At 44.7% G+C, this 24,190-nt stretch overlaps 1 protein-coding gene across 6 annotated transcripts in view; it reads right to left on the bottom strand.

Annotated features, from left to right (window-relative positions):
- Adamts17 (a disintegrin-like and metallopeptidase (reprolysin type) with thrombospondin type 1 motif, 17) overlaps window positions 1-24,190 on the bottom strand; it is a 313,473-nt gene that overhangs the window by 229,459 nt on the left and 59,824 nt on the right. For all 6 annotated transcript variants that reach the window (XM_030242472.1, XM_006540842.4, XM_006540843.4 and 3 more), the window contains 3 exons: window positions 15,037-15,120; window positions 14,225-14,382; window positions 7,819-7,862 (listed from right to left, as the gene is read on the bottom strand). In XM_030242472.1, the coding sequence (XP_030098332.1) occupies window positions 7,819-7,862; window positions 14,225-14,382; window positions 15,037-15,120 (286 nt within the window). The remainder of the gene's footprint in view (window positions 1-7,818; window positions 7,863-14,224; window positions 14,383-15,036; window positions 15,121-24,190) is intronic.

Here is a 24,190-nt window from a genome sequence, read left to right as displayed (position 1 = left end):
GAAGCCCAACAGCTGAGGAGCTGCTGGGAAAATGAATTCAGGGCTAGACTACAGGGCAGTTTTATAGTGCCAGATTACAGTGTGCACTTCCCACTGTCCAAAAATGTCAGTGAGCAATGTGCTCTACCTGAGCCTCCTTTACTAAAGCCACATAGCACAGCTTGATAACCAAAAAAATAATAATAATAATAAATTAAAAATATTGAAAAAGACTTTACTTCAGCTCCAGCATCCCTTCCTACCATGCCCATCCTCTCTTTGCCCTGGCTTACTTTTTCTCTGCCCTCCAGCAGGCTAACTGCCCCTTCATGTATTACCCACACCCCAGCTAGAGCCCCATTCTCCCTTCCATAGGTCAAGGACTCCCCTCTACCTGGAAACTGTTCTTCAAATGAAGTTGCCTTAAAAAAAATTCTACAGAATCAAATCTACACTTTCTCTTGTCATCTCACCTAGAACAAAACAAAACAAAACAAAACAAACATAAATTCTACCATGGTCAACTAAACACAAAACTTATCATATTAATCACTTCTTGGTGTGCAGTTCAGTAGCAATATATCCATTTCCACGGTTGTTGTACTGCTCTCCTGATTCTGTTTTTGTCTCTGTGATAAAACACCCTCACCATAAGCAATTGAGGGAGAAAGGTTTATTTGGCTTATGGCTCCAATTTATTACTCATCTTTGTGATGAAGCCAAGGCAGGAAACTTGAAGCAGCTCATCACATCAACAGTCAAGAGCAGAGAGAGAGCAATGAATGTGTATATGCCTCAGGGACTTAGCTCACTTTCTCTATTCTTATACAGGTCAGGACCCAGACCCAGGGAATGATGCTGCCCACAGTGGGCTGTATCTCTCTATATCAATTAACCAAGAAAATCTCCCAGAGTAAATATCTAAGGCCAACACAATCCAGAAAAACCATCACTGAGACTCTCTCCCAGTGATCTTACCTTGGATCAAGTTGATGATTAAAACCAACCAAGCCGGGCAGTGGTGGCGCACGCCTTTAATCCCAGCACTTGGGAGGCAGAAGAAGGCGGATTTCTGAGTTCGAGGACAGCCTGGTCTACAGAGTGAGTTCTAGGACAGCCAGGGCTACACAGAGAAACCCTGTCTCGAAAAACAAAAAACCAAACCCCCCCCCAAAAAACAAAAACAAAAAACAAACAAACAAACAAAAAAAAAACAACTACCATGACCAACATTGAGTTTTGAGTTTTTGTCTTGTAAAACTGGAACGTTAGGCTATTAAGGAATAGTAGCTCATCCTTTCTCTCTCCCCCTCAGCCCCTGGACACAACCATTTTTGTCTCTATATTCTTTGGGTACCTTATATGTGTGAAATCCTACAGCACACATGCTTTTCTAATGTAGGCTCATTTTGCTCAACATCATGCTTCAAAGGCTCACCCATGATGTTGTCTGTGTCAGAATTGTCTTTTGTTTTATGGTTGGCTTTCTATCCCACCATATGTGCATACCACACTGCATTTATCCATTGGGTGGACACGACAAATAGAGTGCTTTTGACTCTTGGGATAATGCTGCTATGAACACAAGTGTGCAAACATCTCTTTGAGTACCTGCTCTTGTGGGTGTGTGTATGTGTTTGTGTGTGTGTGTGTACACATACAAATTCTTGCTTTGCACTTTAATCTGGGTGGAGAAAATACTATTGTTTTTCCATACGAGATGCAAATTTTCCCATGACCACCAGTGGTGCACAAGAGTCTCCACTTCTCCACAGCCTCAGTAGCATTTGCCATTTCTGGCTTTGGATGGGGTGTTTTTTAGATTTTCTTTTGTTGTTAAATTGCATATGAGTTTCACATGTGTGCAGGTACCTAAGGTGGGCAAAAGAAGGTGTCAGAGCCCCTGAACTACTTAAAGATGGTTGTAAGTCATCTGACATAGGTGATAAGAACCAACTTGGGTCCTCTGTTCTTAACCTCAGACCCATTCCTCCAGCCCTTCTTTCTGATTTTTGACAATCACCAAATTAATAGATGTGTCCAGTCATTTCCTTTATCCTCTTAGGAGACCTGAGGATTGTTATTTCCATTGTATAGATGAGATCACATCTGGATATGGAAGGTAAATCACAAAGGTTGTTGCAGAAGCAAGACATGATTCCAAGCCTAACTGTAGAACCAGCATCCAGACCACAGGACTGAGCTTTGCTTATCCCCTCTTCCAATGAGTTGCCCTTAGTAGAAGTCACCATTACTGATGAGATGATGGGGCTCTGCAGATGGCAACAGGGACCATGAGGGACACCATATAATAAACCGTTGTAGAGCTCATCTCTGGCTTTCAGTCTCAAATTTTCCAGGCTTCTTCCAACTAACACAGAAGATATTGCTCCTGTGGATCTCCTAGTGGTCCTCCTTGGTCTCCATGCCCAACTTCAGAGCTCCTGCATGCTCTGTTTCTGTGGCTTCCCATGAGCTACAACAGCTGTCTCACCACACAGAAGTCTCACACAGCCTCACTTCCCATCGTTATCTCTGCTTCGCCAGTTCATTAGAAAACTTGCTCGCTTGATTCTAACAAATCTAAAAAGGATTTGGATTCTGATTCTGATTCAAGTAAGAACAGTCCTCTAAGATGATAAAGAATGGCACTTCCTTCCAAGCTAATTGCAAAGTTCCTTGGCTGAGAGGAACATAGAGGGAACAGAGCAGCCCCTCTGATAACTGTCACACCAGGGAGATGCTGACAAGGAAATGGTGGTGGGCTTTGGCCTAACACCAATGTCCCCAGTGTCTTGTGTGTGACCTGAAGACATGATGTATTTTGGAGTCCTTTCACAAGCTTGGCTGGATACAGTGGCCTACAGATACTCAGCCTCTGCCCATGAGGAACAATGTTTTTAAAGGGAAACAGTGTATGATAAGGCTCAATAAGGCTCAGGGATCACTGTGGAAGATGGGAAGGAAAGACCAGGAAATTTGATAAGACTGTGTCACCTAGGAGTGTCAGAAGTTACCGACACAAAATCATCAACGTGACTTTTCAAACATGAACTGAGTAGGGACAATTACTGACATGCTAAAGTGAGAAGGGGAAAGATCATAAGGCCCCAACCTTACTCAAAGGAGTATGGGCAACTAAGGAATGTTGATAGCTAGAAAAGTGGTCCTCCCTAGTGAAGAGCACACCAATTGGCTATTTAATACCACGTGGTCAGCCCTGGAAACCTCACATATAAGTAACATTATATAGACTGAACGGCCTGTATACATATACACACACATATGATGAATGAAAAGAGAGGCTATAAATTTAAGAGAGAGCAGGCAGGGGTATCTAAAAGCATTTGAGGGGTGAATGGGAAGAAGAAAATAATATCATATTGTAATCTCAAAATTTGAACGAGAGACTCATATCTTTAAAGGCAATGGTACTGCTACCCTGAACAATCAATGTCCTAGCCTATGTTCCAAGCCCTCAGTTGTGTCCCCTGTGTGATGAACATCTTTGCTTCTTCAGCCCCCTTGCTTTCTAATTCCAAAGGCATGCCTACCTGCTTCTTCATTGGTCTCTTTCTAGCTCCAAAACTAAATGTTGGTTCCACACCTTGAAATGGCTGATAGAATTCCATCCCATGGAAAACCACATCTCTGCATTTTCACCCTATTTAATACAGCCCAGCCATCATGGAACCTTAGAAGAGAACCTGACAGAAAAGAAATGAGTCAAGGTGAACTTTGTCCTCCAGGGTAAGTGGTTTTAGTTACGGGCACCCAGACACATCCCAAACACAAAGTGCTTACACAGTAGCATAGCTTTCAAGCCAGACAGGTCCCCCCCCCGACCCCCAGGAGGCTCTTACAAGAATGAGCTGAGGATTGGAAGAACTCACAAGCACAGACAAAGCCACATCATCAGACACAGGAAGTACACATGCACACTCTGACTTGAACACTTGCACCAGGCATGTACACGTGTACATGTGTGTGCATATGAACGGGCACATATTCACTTACATTTTTCCTGCCACCATTCTCCTAGGCCATACTGGCAACAGCCATATGGGGAGACAAGGGCAGCATGGGCCTGGGGCTACCCACATCTCCTATGTTCTGAAACATGGCAGCCCTTACACATGGCCTATTAGAAGACCCTCCCAGCATCTAAGTACAAGCGAATCAGCATTTTAAATAGGTTCTACCAACATGTAACGCTAACTGGGTTAAGGAATGAGTTGCTATAATGAAATATGTACTTTTTGGGTTTCCCAGAAACTCCCCCTGCCCCATTTTAAAAACTAGTTCTTTGAGAATTTTGTAGGATGTATTTTGATCATATTCACCCACTTCCTGACTCCTCTCAGATGTCCCTCGTCCCTTACTACCCAATTTGTAGCCTACTTCTTTTAAATCATGTCAAGATAGTTGGATATGTGGCCCTCCACTAAGAAATCCAACTGGATCATGATACACAATACCCTAATACAATAGAATGCTACATTCATAACTCTTGTGAATAAAATAAGTATAAGGAACACACATGCACGCACACACACACACAGCACAGGAAATTGTCAAATCCTAATTACAAGTACCAATAAAACTGGCAAGGAAGAGAATTTGTCAGAGCCTAGAGGATCTGCCCTGGGACAAAAAATACACAGTTAAATATCAAGCTTTTACTTCTGTCAAATCACAAGGTGAGGAAGAGTCTAAAACTGTGGCACCTCCACAGGACCAAGATGAAATAGAGGGCATCTAAACTGGGTTGTTCAAAGGAACTCTTTCCCGGAGGCAATTCCTTAAGTCCATACACAGATGTTCTTCCATCTGTGATGGAGTTATGTCCAGAGAAACCATTAATAGCCTTTCTACTAATCTGGCAGCCTTTTTTTGATTCTATACCACTAGACAGACAGACAAACAGAGATGATTGGTAGAATATGTGTGTGTGTGTGTGTGTGTGTGTGTGTGTGTGTGTGTGTGTGTGTGTAATCACACTATATCACACACACACACATATACACATATATATGGAAATTAATAAGAGTCTAAGGCTGGTCTGTGATTGCCATATCCCCAGCTTTAAAATGTTCATCAAAGCCAAGCATGGTGGCACACGCCTTTAATCCCAGCACTTGGAAGGCAGAGGCAGGAAGATTTTTGAGTTTGAGGCCAGCCTGGTCTACAAAGTGAGTTCCAGGACAGCCAGGGCTATACAGAGAAACCCTGTCTCAAAAAAAAAAAAAAGTTCATCAAATTAAAACTTCATTTTAAAACTGACTTGATTACATGTTCAAGTGAATTATGGTATATTAAAATAAGCATAATATAATGCTAAGTCTCGGGCCAGATGTGGTGGCACACACCTTTAATCCCAGTACTTGGGAAGCAGAGGCAGGCGAATTTCTGAGTTCGTGGCCAGCGTGGACTACAGAGTGAGTTCCAGGACAGCCAGGACTGCACAGAGAAACCCTGTCTCGAAAAACAAAACAAAAAACAAACAAAATGCTAAGTCTCTAGGTCCAATTCCTTTGTAAAAATTAAAAATTCCCAGAGTATTAGAAAGAACACAGAGTGGGAGACAAGAGGCAGAGCAGCTCATCCCCCCAGTAACCCACTGCCACCTTAGGAATGATTACACCCTGTCCCTGCCATGAAAAGACATGCCTCTTTAGGAACTGGCACATATGTGCCAGAGAGATTGCATAAGAGTATCAGATACCACCAGGTGATGTGTGGCTAAGTGCCAAATGAATAGCCCTAAATTATCAGAATCCACAGGATGAAGAATTAACACACACACACACACACCCATATGACTATATTTTGAAACAGGGCTTTGAGAAATATAATTAAATAAGGTTAAATGATGTCATAAACGTGGGCTATAATCCAGTGTGATTGATGTGCTCATAAAAAGCAAGACATCAGGAGCACAGAGAAGTAAAGGAATAGTGTGAAGGCAGCCATCCATCGGCAAGCCATGGAGAAACCTCATCGGAAACCAGACACTTGAAGACAACTGGACCTGGACCAGTGGCCTCCAGATCTGTGAAGCCTAAGATTTTGTCACCTGAGAAACCCAGGACCTTGCAGCAGTTTGCCATGAACATTGTCCTGAGAAAAGTATTTAAAGCGGCATGGACTATTGAGTAGGCGAGAGAAAGACACTTGATTGGAATCAGCTACTCGATCTTTCACACCGGGAGGGGTGTGTGATTCATATCGCAGGGATAGTTTGTATATTCATAATAAAACGAAAGGTAGCTATCAATCTTATGAAGGAGAAACACATGCTCCAGAGCATATTATCCACAGACACGTAGCTTCTTTCATCTGCATTCATCCCTTCCCTGTGATATATTAGCCATGCAACATGGTACACAAAACCTCTGGAGTTCTCAGCCAGGCGCTGCAGGACACATGGCGTGGAGATCCGAGATCCAGGCTCAGCACTTCACAGCCCAGAGGCTTCTGGGGAATCAGGACATATAGGACAAAGGCTAGGTGAGGAACTAATGCCTCCTGAGCCTAGGCAAGGAGCTGGTGCAGGGTGAAGCAGATGCACACTCCAAAAAGAGCTATGCTATGAACTCTGGGAAGAGTACCATTCCAACAGCACGTCTCCCTGTCGCGTCACATCTTCTACAACCCAGCCAGACTTGAGCCTGGCTCGGCTACCCCACCAGCAAAACAAGGCTGGCATTGTCTTTGCCCAGGGATTCCATCATGAATCCAGTCCTAAGGAGCAAAGCCCAGATATCTATTGGCTGGATTTTATCTTGGTCTCTGATCGGTTTTGAAGACTGATAAAATAAAGGAATAAAATAATCTTCAACTGCCAACATGTAGAATAGACGTTGGCTACCATCATACCAGATTCTGAAGGGCCTCATTAAATCACTTATCAAGGCTGTGTTAAGAAACTTGAGTCACCCAGTTCAGTCACATAGAGTCCCAACAGAGGCCAAGGTTACCCAGAACTGAGACTCCATGGTAACAGGTTGCTAACATCTGAACTGTACAATATTAGATATTATGTCAATCCTATCTGGCTTCCCATTGGCATTTCTGTAATTCAAAGCAGATGAGCATATGAGATTCCCAACTTTTCTCTGGGTGATACAGTATTTGCACATACTGCATACAGTATTTGGCTTTGTTCACTGTTTGGGTTTTGTTTGTTTGTTTGTTTGTTTGTTTGTTTGTTTTCCAAGAAAGAGTTTCTCTGTGTGTCCCTGACTGCCCTGACATTTGCTTTGTAGACCAGGCTGGCCTCAAACACAGAGATCTGGCAAACTCTGCTTCCTAAGTGCTGGGATTAAAGGTGTGCACCACCACACCTAGCAGAAGGAAGGTCTCTACATGTATCCTTTAAGAACAGAAAGGCCATTCAGGTATCACTGAAAATAGGAAAGGAAGGAGACCTACATGTGAGGGGTAGGTAAGAAAGAGACATAAGGAAAGACGACCAGAGTTTCTCTACATCTGCATCTACATCTCAGTACTGCTTAGACTAGAAAGCAAGCTGCCAGGGCAGACAGATGCTTAGAGACGATTATACTCTCAATTGCAGGCATCTTGGAGCTACCTGGCACTTCACCTCTGGCCCTTGGTTTGACTTGTTATAATATTCTTTTCCAACCCATTATCTAGATGCCTTCTGTCATAGGCAGCCTCAAAACTCACCTGAAAAGAAAATAGAGGAACCAATTTACAAGAAGAGAGGCAACAGGAAATACTAAGCTTGTTTGAGGAGATGGGGGGTAACTCCAAAAGACTACAAGTCCCATGATGCATCATCTCTTTGAATCATTGTCAGAGTTGTAAACTTACCAACAGTGTCGCAAGGTTCATCTTTGTGAACGCAGAAATCTGTCCTAAAAAAGAAAAAAGAAAAGATACAGTCTGATGTATGTGGTACTCTGCAAGAATTGGAGAAGAAATCACATACTAATATTGGTTGGTGATCCTAGAGATAGCCAAGGTTGCACTTTGTGCTGCAGTGGGACTTGGTAATGTGTAAGAGTCACCCAGGTGGTACTGGTTTTGAAGGCATGAAGGGGTCACAAAGAACAGCTGAGGCTCGGCACTGTGAGAGACCATGGAAGGCCATTGGTGAAGGTGCAGCCTCAGTTGAAGTTGATGGCCCAGGACTGAAGGGTTCATGCATTGTTTTGGAGATGCCAGTACCATGAGATGACCACCAAGAACAGCAACAGCAGTGGAGTACAGGCAGCTGGAGCCTAGAAGACAAGCTGTGTGCTACAAAGGGCATAGCTGAAGAAGCGACCCAAGCCCTTGGAGGAGCCCAGAAGATCGTGAGTTGGATCCCAGACATTGGATGGTTGGAGATTGATTTTTGCTTTTGATTGTGACTGTGCCCTGATATTTTCCCTCTTGAAGGAAGAAAATATTTTAGTGGATCCCACAGTTAAGAGACATTTAATTGTAAAAAGACTTTGGATTTTAAAAGATATTGGACATTTTAAAGGGATTGCCTTTTGATATGTAAAGACTGTAGGACTTTTAAAGTTGTTTAGTTGTTGTTGCTTTAATTTAGACAAATGACAATGTCTGTCTGTCAAAAGTAAACCATCTATGGCAGTTCTAAATGGTTAAGGACAGTCACTACATAGAAGAACCCATATTAAAAATGTTTTTGCATTTATTTGTGAAGTGTGCATGCATGTGCCATAGCACACAGGCAGAGATCCGAGGAAGTCAGTTTTCTTCTGGAGGCGAGGTGTGGGGAGAGAACTCAGGCCATCCGGCTTGGAGGTAAGTACCTTCATGCACTGAGTCACCTCACTGCCTCAGGACTCCCTCTTACAGCTGAAGTGCTCCACACAGAGCTGTTGGAAAGAAGTTATTCTTTCAAACATTGAAAAACTTGAAAGGCCTTTTTTGATCAGAGGCAATGAATGACTAGTCAACTGTGGATAGCTGTCAGGGCCATTCCTCATATCCATGGAGAGGCAACCAAAAGCCATTTCTAAAAATCATTTTTCAAGTTCTCAGAGACCCCCCAGGTGTCCAGTTAAGGATGAGTGAGAAAGCAAAGCTTGCTTCAGCCCTGGTCCTGCACAGCCTATGGGTTCACAGTCACCTCTCTTGATGAGACAAAGCGTTGAGCACAGCTTTTCCACCAACAAACATCCCCAGGCTTCCCTCTAGAACTCCCAAAGTTAGTAGCCAACCACAGAAAAGGAGATAGAAGAGGAGAATGACAGTCCCCAAAGCAGCCATGGTCTATTCACCAATAGATAGGCAGACAGGCAGACAGGCAGACAGGCAGACAGGCAGGCAGATCCTAGAGGTAGCCAGACACTAAACATTGTATGACAGCAGGTGGCAGCCCTGGTCCCAGCTGACCTTCCCTGGCTAACCCTGCCAGGTTTCCACGCCAGCATTCATGACCACAATTCTTGCCTTCACTCTGGTTTTAATCTACTCACAGCAATGGCCCGGGGAACCAAGCAGAGGCTGTCACTTTCCTTCCACTCTATCCACTGTCATCTCTGTGCACATCCCATCCCAGGCTCATCCCCAGTGTGCTGTGTGTACAAGGAGCAAGCACCGAGTGTGTCCATCCCTCAGCCTACTCCTGCTAGGCATGGATCCCAGCAGCCCACTCTCACCCACAGGCTGTGGATCTGGAGGCCTAAAGGCTCTGCCTGACATCTTGATGCACAGATTCCCAGGCCTAGGCTGACAACTGAGCACCTTGGGACAGAGTCACCTCACCAAGCACACTGGGCATCCTGCAGGCCAGAGGACATGGCAGGGCAGGAGTCGTGGATGGGAATGAAAGCTTAGAAGTGTGGCCAGAGAGGAAACAGGGAGGTAACCCAGGTCTGTGGGATCTGCCACTCAGTGGGTTTTGCTTCTGGAAGTTCCCAAGTTTTTCGTAACAAATATATATATAGTTTGGGTTATCATTTTTTGGTCAGTTTATTTTAGTATTATCATTTATCAACTGAAAGCTAAAATGGTACAAAACTATACAATGCAAATATGAGCTGGGATGTGTATATTGTGAAAGGTTAAAATCCAGCTAATAGAAACAGCCATCACCTCAGGTACCAGTTTACGTTTTGTTTTTTTGGTTTTAGGTTTTTGGTTTTTGGTTTAGTTTTGTGGGGTTTGTTTGTTTGTTTGTTGGTGAGAATACTTAAAATCTACTTTCACAGTAGTCCTTAAGCATGACATTGTGAATTGGACAATAAATATCTAGAACTCAGAAAAAGAAAAGCCTTTAAAACTATCAACTATTATGAAAAAAAAAACCAAAAACAAAAAACAACAACTTAAACGCTTTATTATCATGACCTTACCCCAAAACCAAACCAATTTTGTGGAAAGGAAGTAGGGCAAAGATGCTAAGTGGGCAAAGCAAGCCTCCTGGCTTCACTTTGCTGCTTTGCTCTTAGGTTTCCTGGTTAGGAGGCTCCTGAACAGGAAGCAGAGGGGGCAGGGAGAAAACTGATTCTGAGGGGTTGAGGTCTGGGACCTGCACACTTGCTTGGCTGTCTCTCTGATGTTCTCTACAGGAACACAGAGCCGTGCTTGGGGAGAAACGGTATGTGCCTGTCTTCTTAGGTCATGTTCAGAAGCTAAAGGTAAAGCCACTAGGGCTGGAGCCCCAGTCCTCTGTGTGGCCCTGGCTGGCCTCCAACCGCAGTACACATGGTGGCTGTCTACAGCCTAGACACACACACACAGCTGCAGAAAAGCTGACGGCCTCTGCTAGCCATGACATCATGTTCACATCCTCTGTAGCAGCCAGTGTCCAGGAGAACAGCTCCCAGGCTTAGCCTCTGGCCAAATGAGAGAAAGAGGAGAAAACCGTCACACTAGCCAGATGCAAGACTGGAAAACGGGGATGTTGTCCCCTGAACAATGCCTGGCCTGTGAGGTTTCCTATTAGACACTTGGCTAGGGTTAACCCTGGGCAGAAAGGGCACCTCTCTAAAGCAGCTGCCCTTGCATCCCATTGCCCTGTAAAGCATCAACCTGCTGCCAGCTCAACCTCAGGAACTGCAGCCCCAGCTTCTAGCTACACACAGGCTTCTCAGCCAGCTCTCATTCCACCAACTCCAGTGCTGCTGCCCTGCCCTTGCAGGAGGCAACATTTGCAAGGGCAGCCTTTGGGGATGTGGCTAAGTAGTGATTTATCCATAGAGGCAAGAACAAAGGCTTAGGCAGCCCTGAGGTGTCATCATGAAAAGGAAAAAATAAACAGGCCCCTAGGGGTGTGTGTGTGTGTGTGTGTGTGTGTGTGTGTGTGTGTGTGTGTGTGTTCAGAAGATGATGTTGGGGATCTTCCTTAATTTCTCTCCCCGTCAGTTTTTGAGACAGTGTCTCTCACTGAAACTAAACCTTATCCACTGGACTACAACAGCAAGCCAGCAAGCCCCCATTTCTGCCAAACACATACCAGTAAGCCCAACTCTTTCACATGAGTTCCAGAGGCTCAAACTCAGATCTTCATGCTTGTCACTAACTAAGCCATCTTCCCAGACCCCTGGCTGACTCCGTTGTTTAAAACAGGATCTCTCATAGCCTAAAAGCTGGCATCAAACTCACTATGTAGGCAGAGGTGACCTTAAACACCCGATCGTCCTGTCTCTATCACCCAAGTGCTGCCAATGTGGACAAGTAATGCTTTCACTGGCCAGCTGTGGTTTTATAAAAGACCTAATCCACAAGTTTTGCCAACTCTGATTTTGATAACGTTTATTTTCTCTGAAAAGAAAAAAAACAAAAACAAAAACAAACCTTCCATTCCCAGATCAGGACCACTTCCAAATGCTTTCTCTCCCCTTTTCTGGAGGTCTCTGTAAGCCTTGGCGACAACTGATGTATTCTATACTGGAAACTGATGGGTGCATCGAAAATAGTCTCATCTCAGAAACATTAGTAAGATGGGTAGGTTATGGACATGTTCACTAGCTTCTCACAAAAGGAAATAGCAGGAAGGCAAAAAGTATTTTCAAATATGGTGTCAGGAGAGAATCTCCTAAATTAGAAATATTTTTAATAAACACTAGAATCCCTAAGTTTTATAGTGTTTATAAAAACTACTTTCAAAGTAGGGATACTGGAAGTTTAGCTGCAAATTCCAATCCTGAGGTTGTTTAAAACAAGCTCTTCTCTATGAAGGACTTTTAGACCTCGTTTGATTAGGCCTAATTAATTTCATGTAGGAAATTAATCATATAATTTATGGTTGTGCATAAACATGGCTCCACAGGACTCCTGCTTGCTTAACAAGTAGAATCTACTCTCCAAACATCTGCCCCCATCACCACAGTCCTTCAGGTATTCTACAGACAGTCTCCTAGGCCCCCAAATGCCATTCCCGAGTGAGTGGTAGCAGTTTCTAGCTAGGGAAGATGGGGTCCCAGCACTTCCAAGGAAGAAGTACCTGGAGATGGCTGGCACTCACTGGCTGGCAAGCCCACACCTAGAGCAGGCAAGCTAGCTGGTGATCCTACCAGAGCTACGGAACGATTTAAGACACTATGCTCAGAGCATCCCAATAGACATTTAATTCCATGTAAGTAGCAAATGTTCTCACAGGGAACCAATATGCCTACAGAGGGCCTCTCAATCCCAGGGGCTGACAACTGATAATCTTTCTAGAAGAGGGATCAGGTATCAGTGGCCTGGTAATGGCATGGTATATGTCCTCTTGTTCTTGTTTTCTTTTTCTTTCCCTTTCTCTCTCTCTCTCTCTCTCTCTCTCTCTCTCTCTCTCTCTCTCTCTCTCTCTCTCTTTCTCCTTTCTCTCCCCGACTTGGGGATAGGCATGCATATGTGTGGGTACATATATATGTGACTGCACATATATGTGGGCATGCATTTAGATGTGGAGGTCAGAGGTCAATCTCAAATATGAGTCTTCCTGAATAATTCAATCTCAAATATTAGTCTTCCCAAGCAATCATCTTGTTTTCTGAGACAGATTCCCATTGGCCGGGGGCCTGCTAACTAGAATAGGCTGGGCTAGTCCATGAATGGCAGCCATTGTCCTGTCCTGTCTTTGACAAACCAGTACTGGAATTATAAGCTTCTTTTCCTCTTTTCTCTCTGTCTCTGTCTCTGCTTCTGTCTCTGTCTCTCTCTCTCTGTGTATGTGCACATGTGCACACACATGTGTATGCACATATATGTGTTTATACATGTCTGCATGTGTGTGCTAGAACTGTGTCCCAAGAACTGATATGGCTAAGTGCCTATGGATGTGACTTTACTTGGAAAGAGGGTCTAGGCATAATCCAGTTGAGAAATAGTCACAATGGTTGAGGTAGGTCCTAATCCAAAGATGTTGTCCTCTTAGGAGCTCAATCCAAACACAGAAAGAGATATGGGGAGATGGTCCTGTGATGGTGGAAGAGACACTCAAGTGATGTGTCCACAAGCTGGGGGCTACCGACAGTGGCAATAGCCACCAGAAGGGAGAAAACAGAGAATGACCCTTCACTTGAGGATTTGGGGAGAGTGGGGCTTTACCAACACGCCAATTTTGAATGTAAGGGGATACTTTTCATTATTTAGGGTCATCTGCTTTTAGTCAGTGGCTATGGTGGCACTAGGAAATTACAGCAGCGTGTTTGCTTGTGGCTTCAGAGGCCGCCCTGGGTTTCTGCTATGTACTTCTTGGCCCTTTGGTCTAGAAGGATGATGGTGGCTCGAAAAGAACCTTAACCCCTGCTTCAGACTTCTTCGCATGATGTCCATGTGCATCTAAAAGATGGAGTTTTCTAGGGGGTTCCGGTAGTTCTGTGGACAGTGTGTCCTGCAAGGCTGTGCAGGTCATCCTGGGTGGAGTTCTCCCACAGGGAACTCCAGCATACATTTCCCTCCCTAACATGTTTCCCGAGTCAGTCTGCAGCAGCTGCAAACCCTCTCAGTACCTCTCTTACTAGCATGCTATTGGGAGGAAGGAGGGGGGGAAAGGGAGAGTACATGGATTTCTAGAATGTTCTAAGTCTTCGGTTGCTTAGAATTTCTGATGGCTAACACTGTGGGTTAGGCACTGCTTATAGGCAATAGTTTTGTTTGTTTGTTTGTTTGTTTGTTTGTTTTGGCTCAGCACTCATAGGATGAACCTACAACAATCCCATTTGACCAATGAGGAACCTGAAACCCAAGCAAGTAGACAGAGGCTTGTTCTAAGTTGACAATCCAAGTCTGGATTGCTAACATGGTCTTTTTCCTCTCGTGCTAGGCTTACCTGGTCACAAATACAGCAGCATCCACAGGAGGTGTATCATCCTTGCCTCCTGGCACCTGGTTATTGCCAAGGTAGCGTGCTCCTCCATACTCCTCATTCTGCCAGTGACAGAAGCTCTCCAGGGACCGCTCACCATGGTGCCCAATGGATAACTTGGCCTAAAAGAAATTGAAGGAGGTAGTCAAAGACAGTGTCCTTCAGGAAGCCAAAGTTGCCCCCAGTCTATATTATGAATGGTTGATACTCTTAAAGACAGAATTCTACATATGTCCTAAGTGAGCCTAGAACCAAAGGATGTTCAGGAAGCCCCAAGGACAACCATTTGGGACTTTATCCACAAGTTCAAATAGTGACTATCATTAAGGCAAACCGAAATACTTCTCAGAAACAGAACAGTCTACAAAACCAGTGCACTCTCTTGATGTCTACCAATTGCTTCACATTGCAGGTAGTCCTGGCTTAAAGGGAGACACTCAACTGAAACACCCAAACCAAGGTTCTGCTGGGTCCCAGTAAAGAAGGAGGTCCAGGAGCAGCCTCACTTCTGAGACCTCACCCAGCTTTCCACATGTGTGAGAGTCATATGTCAGACTTTCCAGGAGCAGGGGAAGATGTGTATGACCCCATGGCTCAGTGGTCCCTGAGATTTAAGCAGCTTGCATACTCCCATGGTTTGAAACCCTGGGGCTCCTCCTCTTCTCTCACAAGGGTGTCATTGTCAAAGCCAGGAGGGTGAGCAAGCTTGTTTTCCTGAAGCCCTCCCTACCCGTTAAGTTCTCAGCATGCTCTAAAAGGCACCCACAATGACTTACGGGGCGTTGTCTCAGAAGGACCAGCTTGGTGACTTGAATGTTAATTTTAATCCCAAGGCTCCTGTGCTGAAACATGTTGTATACCTAGTAAGAGAGAAAAATAGAGATACAAATATAACTTTTCAAGTAGAGCAGTGTTCTGGATGGTGGCGTGGAATAGAGAAAAGTTACTAGATAAAGACTAAAGAAATCTACATAAACCATGAACATTCGATTAGGTATTAGTCAATATTGGTCTCCTGCTAACTAACAACCATATTCTGTAAATGCAAAATGCTAAAAATATAAACAATTGTGCATGTGAACACTATCCTGCCGTTCAACTTTTCTATACTTTTAAAACTTGTCTAAAAAAAAAGCCACAGTATTGATTAAAAAAAATCTAAATGTACTTTTTATTCCTTTTCTAGTATGAGAAAAACTACAAATAATAATTAACATGTAATTCAAATTTCAGTGTCAACAAAGAGTGATTTTTAGCAAAAAGTATATACATACATACACACAATTAATTAAAAATTATATATATATACACATAAATGAGAACATTTCCCAGATGCTCTTAACATTTTCTGAGACCTAAAAGCCTCAGTAAAGGGGAATCCAGGGCCAGAGTGAGCTTAGCGGGTTAAGAAGCTAACTGCACAGACCTATGACTCAAGTTCAGTCTCTAGAACTTGTATTCAATGACCACTACTAACACTTCCCAGCCCCACCCCCGGAAAAAAGCCCAGATGCAATAGCACACATCTATAATCCCTGTATTCCTATGAAGAGATGGGAGGCAGAGACAAGAGATCCACTTAGGCCAGAGAGCCTAGAGGATTCTGTGGAGCAGAGAAAACAAGACAGACCTCCCTGCTTCAGCAGGTGGAAGGCAAGAAGCAACTTATTATGAAAGACGTCCTCTGACCTCCACAGATGACTGTGGCACAGGCATGCCTGTGCTCATACATACATGATATATACATACGTACACACAATTAATTAAAAGAGAATTCATATTCCCCCTAGTGTATATGTAGAAGATTCTGGAGTCACACACATATGCACATTACATACAAAAGGAAGAGGGAAGCCAGTTGTTCCGTTTTGAACAGGTCTAGCACAGGCACTAGGGAGATGGCTGAGCAGCGATGGCCACTTATTGCTTTTCCAGATGATCTACACCCAGTTCTCAGCACCACTGTTGGACAGCTCACAACTGCATGTAACTCCAGCTCCATGGAATCTGATACGTTCTTCTGGCTTCTATAAGCACACATACATCACACATACATACATAAATACACACACACACACACACACACACACAAAGAGAGAGAGAGAGAGATACACACACACCATAAAATAAATATGTTTTTTAAAACATACAGCACAAAGAAACAAAGAAATGGATGTTAGGTAATTCTAGCAGAAAAGTCAAAACTCTCACCCCAGGCTTTCATGCAGAAGGACTAAAGGCAAGGGGGTAGGGGTGCAGAAACTTGCAATGTGTCAGCCTGTTTCATCTTAACCTTCTATTACCACTCAGAAAGGATGGCATCTGTACTACCCCCTACAAGAAATGGGCTCTTGTAAGGTGAAGGCTCAGAGCCAATTAGCAACACCCTGATTTATCTAAGCTAGGTTCACCTAGTCAAAATATCTATGTCTCTCTGTGTTCCCCAAAGTCCTGATACTAACCAAAGGCTGCCACTGCAGCACATCATAGTGACAGAAAGACACGTGCTCTTCTCAAGTTTTCCCTTTATGGCCATTTGGTATCCCCCCAAATAAACATGCATAAAGACTTGGCCCCAGGGTGGTGTAGTAAGGATGGCTGAGAAGGACTCAGTGAGAGGCCTTTAGGTGCTGGAGCAAGGCTGGGGGTCTCCAAGCGCTCGCTCGCTTGCTCTCTCTCTCTCTCTCTCTCTCTCTCCACCAACATTTACCCATGATTGTCATCTTTTGCCTTTGCAAGGCTCCAAAGTAGTGGGTCTGCTAGAATTGGACCTGAGCCCCCCAAGTTATGGGCATGACAGAACTTTTCTCTGTAAGGTTCTTATCTTAGGTATTTATTTCATCACGGGCACAGAACACCAACTTAGGTACAAATATGCCTCTTGTCAGCAGAAGGTACTATTCAGGACCTCAACATCAAGACATCCCAGAAGGTCTTCCAAGAGGAGGAATGAAAGGAAAGCTCACGTGGCAGAGGAACTGGGGTTTTCAAGAAACAAGAAGGCCCATGGATGTGAGGCTCCCAGGTCAGCACAGCTCACCTGAGGTCCTCTCTTCTATGATGGCAAAAGCAGAGATTTGAGAGGTTTGATGGGGAGGTAAGAGGGTACTCATAGTTATCCGATATGGAGAAAGCAGGGATGAGTACTTTCTCAATCTGACTTTTGATTTTAGCTCACAGACATCACCTGGAAGGGGATTTCATATCAAGGGCACTAAAACATCCCACACACCCTGCCTCTCTCCTCCTCTCCATACTCTCCAGAAGTAGCAGAAAGCAATGGACCAGGCAGCAGGAAGCCCAGGGTCAATCCAGGCCAAGTGCAGCTGGCCATCCAAAGGATACTGAGCCTGCAAACTCGGCAAGCATAGACTGTCGGCAACTCTGTGACACGGAATTAGCTGTGCTACAGCTTGGACCTTGCACACTGCTATTATGGTTAAATAAAAATCCATCTTTGTGCAACTTAATATTTTTTTCCCACAAGAAAAGCACTCAATTGCTATGTTCTCAATGTCCTCAATTCTGAAGTCAGTTCTTCATTATCTATTCCTGACCCTGGGGCAAGAAAGGAACACACAACTTTTTCCTTGTTTGGATATTTCAAGAACCTCCCAAATGGCTCTAATTCATTTTTTTTCCTGAAACACCCAGTATGAGGACTGGACTTGAACTGGTATACATCAGTTCTAAACATGGAAATTCCAAACAAAGCAAGCAAGCTTGGTGTTAAAGAGGAAACCATTCAAGTTGTACAGGGTTTGGTCAAAGGGGGCTGTTTTAGCAATGCATTTGGAGTGCATGTGAGCTCAATGAGACAGCTGAGATGCAGCACACAGGAGGCCCTGGGTTCCATCCCAGCACCCAAACATAAAAAATTAAATGCACAATAACTATAATACTATACTAGCCAAACCCCAAAGACATTCAAGAATACCATGCAGGCTGACAAGGTAGCTCTGGGGATAACAACGCTTATTGCTAAGACTGATGACATGAGTTCAAACCCTAAAACCCACATAATGAAAGATAGAATAGAAGCCTGCAAGTTGTCCTCTGATTTCTATATATGTACTGTTGTATGGACATAAGTGTGTCATACATGCAATAAAATATAAATAAACAAATGAATAAATGATACATATACATACATATATGAATATAACACCTATTTATTATATATACAACATATATACATGTATGTATATATATGTATGTATGTATGTATGTATGTGTATATATATGTATATATATGTGTGTGTATGTATGTATGTGTATGTGTATATATATATATATATATATATATATATATAGTGAGAAGTCAAACATGGTGGGTACGCTAGCTAGTCTTATGTGAACTTGACACAAGCTATAATAATTATCTGAGAAAACTGCTCCCAGTTTACCAATAATTATCAATTGCTCCCAGTTTACCAATAATTATCAATTGCTCCAGAGTTATCAATTGAAAAAAAATGCCTTCAGAAAATCCAGGTGTAAGGCATTTTCTTAATTAGTGATTAACGGGGGAGGGCCCAATCCATTGTGGGTGGTGCCATCCCTGGGCTGGTGGTCTTGGTTTCTATAAGAAAGCAGGCTGAGCAAGCCAGGAAGCAGCCCCCTCCATGGGCTCTGCCTCAGCTCCTGCCTTCAGGTTCCTGCCCCATTTGAGTTCTTGTTCTTACTTCTTCAATGCTGAACAATGTGGAAATATAACCCAAATAAACCCTTTCTTCTCCACCCTGCTTTTGGTTGTGGTGTTACATCATAGCAATGGTAACCCTAAGACAGTGGTGTTCACCCTGTAATCCTGGTACTTGGGAGACTGAGGTGGAGGAATTAGAAGTTAGAGGTGACCCTGACATTCACAGCAAGTTCCAGGCCAGACTAGGCCATACCATGTGAGCATGCCTTATGTCTTCTAACGACTTAAGTAAGATAGTAGTGTGACAAGCAAATTCTGGGTGATGTTCTGGTCTGCAGCATGAACAGAGGACACAGAACCCATAGGCAATGGTGTGCACACAGGGCAAGACCTTGAGATAGAATCATCCATTGCCAGGCTGAGAATAGCCTAGTGGCATGCGTATTCCATGACCCAAGGTGTGTTTGCCTCCCTTGGGATGACCTCACAAAGAATGACGTGAGACAAAGGGAGGAAACAGCCTCACACCCCAGGGGCTGCGGAGAAGGAAAAATGGAGAAAATGCTAGAAACCGGAAACGGGTGCACAGGGTCAGCTCTAGAAGATGAGGCCATCTGGATGCTGGTTAGACGACAGGTGGATGCATTTAGTGTCACTAAACTTACACATGGCTGCGACAGTAAATTCTATGATGTGTCTGTAGTCACATTTAAAAGGATAATTCATTTATGAAAGCCTCATGTCCTGAGTATCTGTGGTGGTTTAAATGAGAAAATGTCTTCTATAGACTCTGGCACTTGAAGTTGGTCTCCAGTTTGTGGCCTTGTTTGAGCAGCCCTAGCAGGGATGGCCTTCCTAGAGGAAGTATGTCACTGGGAATGGGCTGGGAGGTTTCAAAAGCCACACATCATTTCAAGTTGAATCTCTCTGCTTCATGCTTGTCATTTTGAGATGTGAGTCCTCCGCTCTCAGGTTCCAGCTCCAGCCTCCACACCTGCCTGCTGCCATATTTCCCTGCCAATGTGCTAATTATGCTCTTATGCCTCAGAAACCCTAAGCCTCAAATAAGCCTCTCCTTCTATAAGTTGCCTTGGTCATGCTGTTTTAGCACAAGAGAAAGGTAACTATTACAACATCATGACTATAAGCGGGGGACATCATCCCCCTTATAATGCAGGTACTTATCCCAGGGAACACTTAGCCAAGCCTAACCACCACAGCTGAGCACTCTGTCGCCTGCTGTTTGCAGACGGCCCACCCACAGAACTGCATGGGGTGGGGCAGGATACAAGGCAGGGCAGAATGGTCACGGGAGCTCCCTCCAGGCCAGGAAAGACTGATGAACGTCTGATAACAGCAGCAAACCAAGGTGCAAGCCCCAGACAAGCCAACAAGATGCTCTGCCTCTCTTTCCCATGGAAATACCTGCTCAGGGGAAGTCTAGAAGGCAGCGCCTGGTGTTTAGGGGGACACCTGGCCAGGCCTGCAGCAGTACAGCCAATTGTCTGGAAAGTCTGTCCCTAGTGTCCAACTCTGGCTGTGTTCCAGTCAGAGCTCAGAACCCTGGCCGCCTTCGTCACATTCCCTCGGCAGCCTGAGCCAAGCAGGTATACTTGCTGCCAACAGCATACTGTGGCTCTCCCAGCTGGGTGACTTGGGGACACAGAGATGCTTGGGATCACAGACAAGGATTGGAGAAGGGATGAGAGGCTGGGACAGATGGGGAGGTGCCCGGTTATCACACTAGGTAGGGTTTTCACAAAGCTGTCATTGGGATGAGCCAGAGCCTGCCCAGAGTCCCATCCTGCCCCATTCAGACCTCACCCCAAAAAGGCAAGGGCTAAATTTACTAAATTCACAGGACCTCTAAGGGAGGTCCCAGGCATGAATTGGAAATGCATACACTGGAGTCCCCAGACACCCTGAAACAGAGATTGGCTGTGTGTGTTGAAGGAGCCTCCCAGGGCTTCTAGCATGCGCTCATGTGTAAGAACCAATGAGCATTCTAACGGTGGGCTGCCTTCAGGGGGAGGGGTACCACAAAGAGACTCGTTGTCTGTTTCATATGGTAATAAAGCAAAATTGATGTCATTTTTCCTCCAAATAGCTTGCCTGGATGGTCTCTGGTTTTTAATACCACTCCATGGTTGTTAAGGAAGCGAAGAACAACCAACAACTCTGACGGGTGGCCCTGCTTTCCAACTTGGCTGACCATCCGCAGGGTTTCTGGTGCCACACCACCTGTTTCTGTCTGCAACTGGTGCCTTAAAACATTCCTGCTCTGGTGTCACCCGAGAACCCCCACCCAGGGAGAACCAAATCACCTACACCCAGAAGGTTCTGCAATGTGCGTGGAAAGGCCACAGCAGCCCACAGAACACCCCGTGCTGTGAGGTCTTTTGGGGACATCTGTCCTGGAAGCAGCTTGTGCACAGATCCAGGGACCAAAATCCAGAAGTAGGACTCCATGCCCCTCAGCAAAGACACTGAAAAGCAGCTCTTGTGTATTACAGCACCCGGGGGCTTGAGTACGGTAGGTGGACACACTACCACTGAGCCACATTCCAACTACAGAAGTATTTTTATTTTTTTTAAACAGTCTCTGTCTATATAGCCCAGGTTTGTATGATTCCTCAGCCCCCTACCCAGATGCTCAGTGTGTGCCATGATGCCTGCATCAGAAGTAGTTCTACAACACCAATCAGACCATACCGCTCTTCTTAGACCTATTGGTAGCTACAGTCCACACAACCACAGAGAGAGAGAGAGAGAGAGAGAGAGAGAGAGAGAGAGAGACAGAGAGACAGAGAGACAGAGACAGAGACAGAGACAGAGATAGAGACAGAGACAGAGACAGACTTTCCTCATGTCCAGGGTCATCAGCCAGCAGGGTTAGCCCCACCATCGCTTACAGACTCCTACCAACCTCCCCTCTGGCTGGCGTTGCTTATTAGCTCAGTGCTACCCTTTGGAAGAGAAGACAGCCCCTCATCATGGAGGCACTTCAGTCACTTGCTCTCATATGGTTCGGGATATGGCAGCTCCCACTCTCTAGGATTCCCTTTCACTGAATTGTGTTAGATGGTGTCTATGGCTAGGATAATACATGCCGATTATTCCTGTTGTTACACACAAGTGGGTAGCAAGGTACCTTGCTTGTGGTGCCTTAAGTGGATAGAAAGATACTAGTAACCAAGCCAAATGGAACCAATACATCTTTTATCTTGACAGTAAAATTCTTAGAGCATACAGCCTATAACTTGTACCATGTTTGTGTGCACAGTTTTGCCTCCAGAACTTGACCACCCTGTCAAGGGTTAAATCAAATGTTCCTCCCACTGAACACTTAGCTCCCCACTTCCCCAGTCCCTCTATTCTGTCTCCATAGGTCTGATGGCTCTAGAGCTTGGGCATAAATGGGATCATCTGCTACTTATCCTTGGTGACCAGCTTATTTCACTAAGCACGATGTCCTTTAGGATCAGCCTTTTTACAGACCATACCCAAACGTCTTTCTTTTTAAGGCTGAATACAACATTCCATATTGCATATCTGCAATACTTGGCTTGTCTGTCCATCAAGCAGTGGACACGCTTCTGTGCTTCCAGCTTTTAGCTCCTGGGGATGATGCTACCATGAACCCCTTCAGGACCCTGCTCAGATTTGTTCCTGTGTGCAGATATGGATTCTGTCTCCCCAGCAGCCTCTAGAGAGGGCCTGGGCTCATGAATACCTCACAAGGTTCTGAAAGAGAGGGCGCAGACAGTGGACTATGTTCCTGGAACACAGACGCGGCAGCAGAATGAGCAGAGCATCCGGCAGTGTGGATCAGCCTCGGTCCTGATGCACCCTCTACCTTGGCTTCTCATGTGGCCTCACCTCCCTTAATCTTCTCCACCACAAGCCTTTCAAATCCTGAGCTGGTGGTCCCATACTCCCTTCGACCATGGATATCTCCTGTACCTCCCTCCTCTCTTGCCTCACAAGCCCAACTCATGTGCGGTGGCTTAACACCCACACCCACAACAGACACAGGGGCCAAGGTTCCTGCTCCAGGTTTCATAAAACGCCTTCTTTCCCACCTGGAAGGCAAGCCCACCTTGCCTGAGGCCAGTTTTCCTAGGTACCTCTCCATCATCCACGCCTGTGCCTGCTGTACCAGGGTGCAGGTGGGAGGCTGTTCCTGGCAGCCGGTTCCTCCTTTTAACCTTGTATGGCTTGGCTTCATCTTCTGCCACCCCTCTTATAAAACAACAGGTGTGCTAAGGGGACTTGGGAGACTTTCCATTGCACATGGCTGCCTGGGGACCCTGGGGGGTGGGTAAATGCACAATCACACGAATGTGGGAATGCTTCCTACCGGGTTGTGCATAAAACATAAATCCCTGTGCTAGGATACACAAAAGCCCTTTCCGAGCAAATAATCAAGGAATTAAAAAAAAATAATACAGTCAGACTCCCCCCCCCCACCCCGCCAGCTCTTTTGTTCCAGTTTCTCCAGACTTACTCTTGGGTCAGCAGAGTACTTACAGGAAGCCCCTCCTTCCACCCTACCTCTCTTTCCTGGGCTCTGCCTCAGTGTGGACCCAGGGTTCCTCTAGCTCTTTCCTGCTTCCCCTCTCAGCCTTTCCTCTTAACCCACCTTTAGTTTGTTTGTACACCCACCAACCTACAGAAATGCTCTCTAATGGGGACCCCACGACCATCACATTTGCCTAGAACCCAGAGTGACAAGAGAAGCCAAAGGATAGACCAACCACTCAAAGAAGACAAGAACAGATACCTACACCATGAAACACTTCAAACATCATAAGTCCAGATGTCTGGATCCTAGCACAGAAACATGGCCACTCAAGGCAATATGTCTCCTCCAAGACCCCATTGAACTGGGCCCTCAGAAAACCACTATAGCTGAAGCACAAGACAAAGACTTCAAAATAGCAACTAAAAATATGTCTAAAGACCTTAGGGAAAATATGAAAAAATGTTTTTTAAGGACCATAAAACAGTATAATGAAATAATAAAAAATACTTCAAGACATGAAAGAAAAACTTAACAAAGAAAATAGAATCAGCAAAGAAAACCCAAACTGAAATAGAACTGGGAAGTGAAAACTCAGGATATCAAACAAAAACCTCACAGGAAAGCCTCACCAACAGATTAAGACACAGAAAAGAGAATTTCAGGTCTTGAAGACATAGTAGAAAAATATATACTCAGTCAAAGCAAATTAATCAAGGAATTGAAAAGTATGGTCAGAAGCCCCCTTCCCTACCTCTTTTGT

Source organism: Mus musculus, chromosome 7 (genome assembly GCF_000001635.26).
Source record: "Mus musculus strain C57BL/6J chromosome 7, GRCm38.p6 C57BL/6J".
Lineage (NCBI taxonomy): Eukaryota > Metazoa > Chordata > Mammalia > Rodentia > Muridae > Mus > Mus musculus.
The sequence above is the reverse complement of the archived record's forward strand: the minus strand, read 5'-3'. Positions and strand labels throughout refer to the sequence as shown.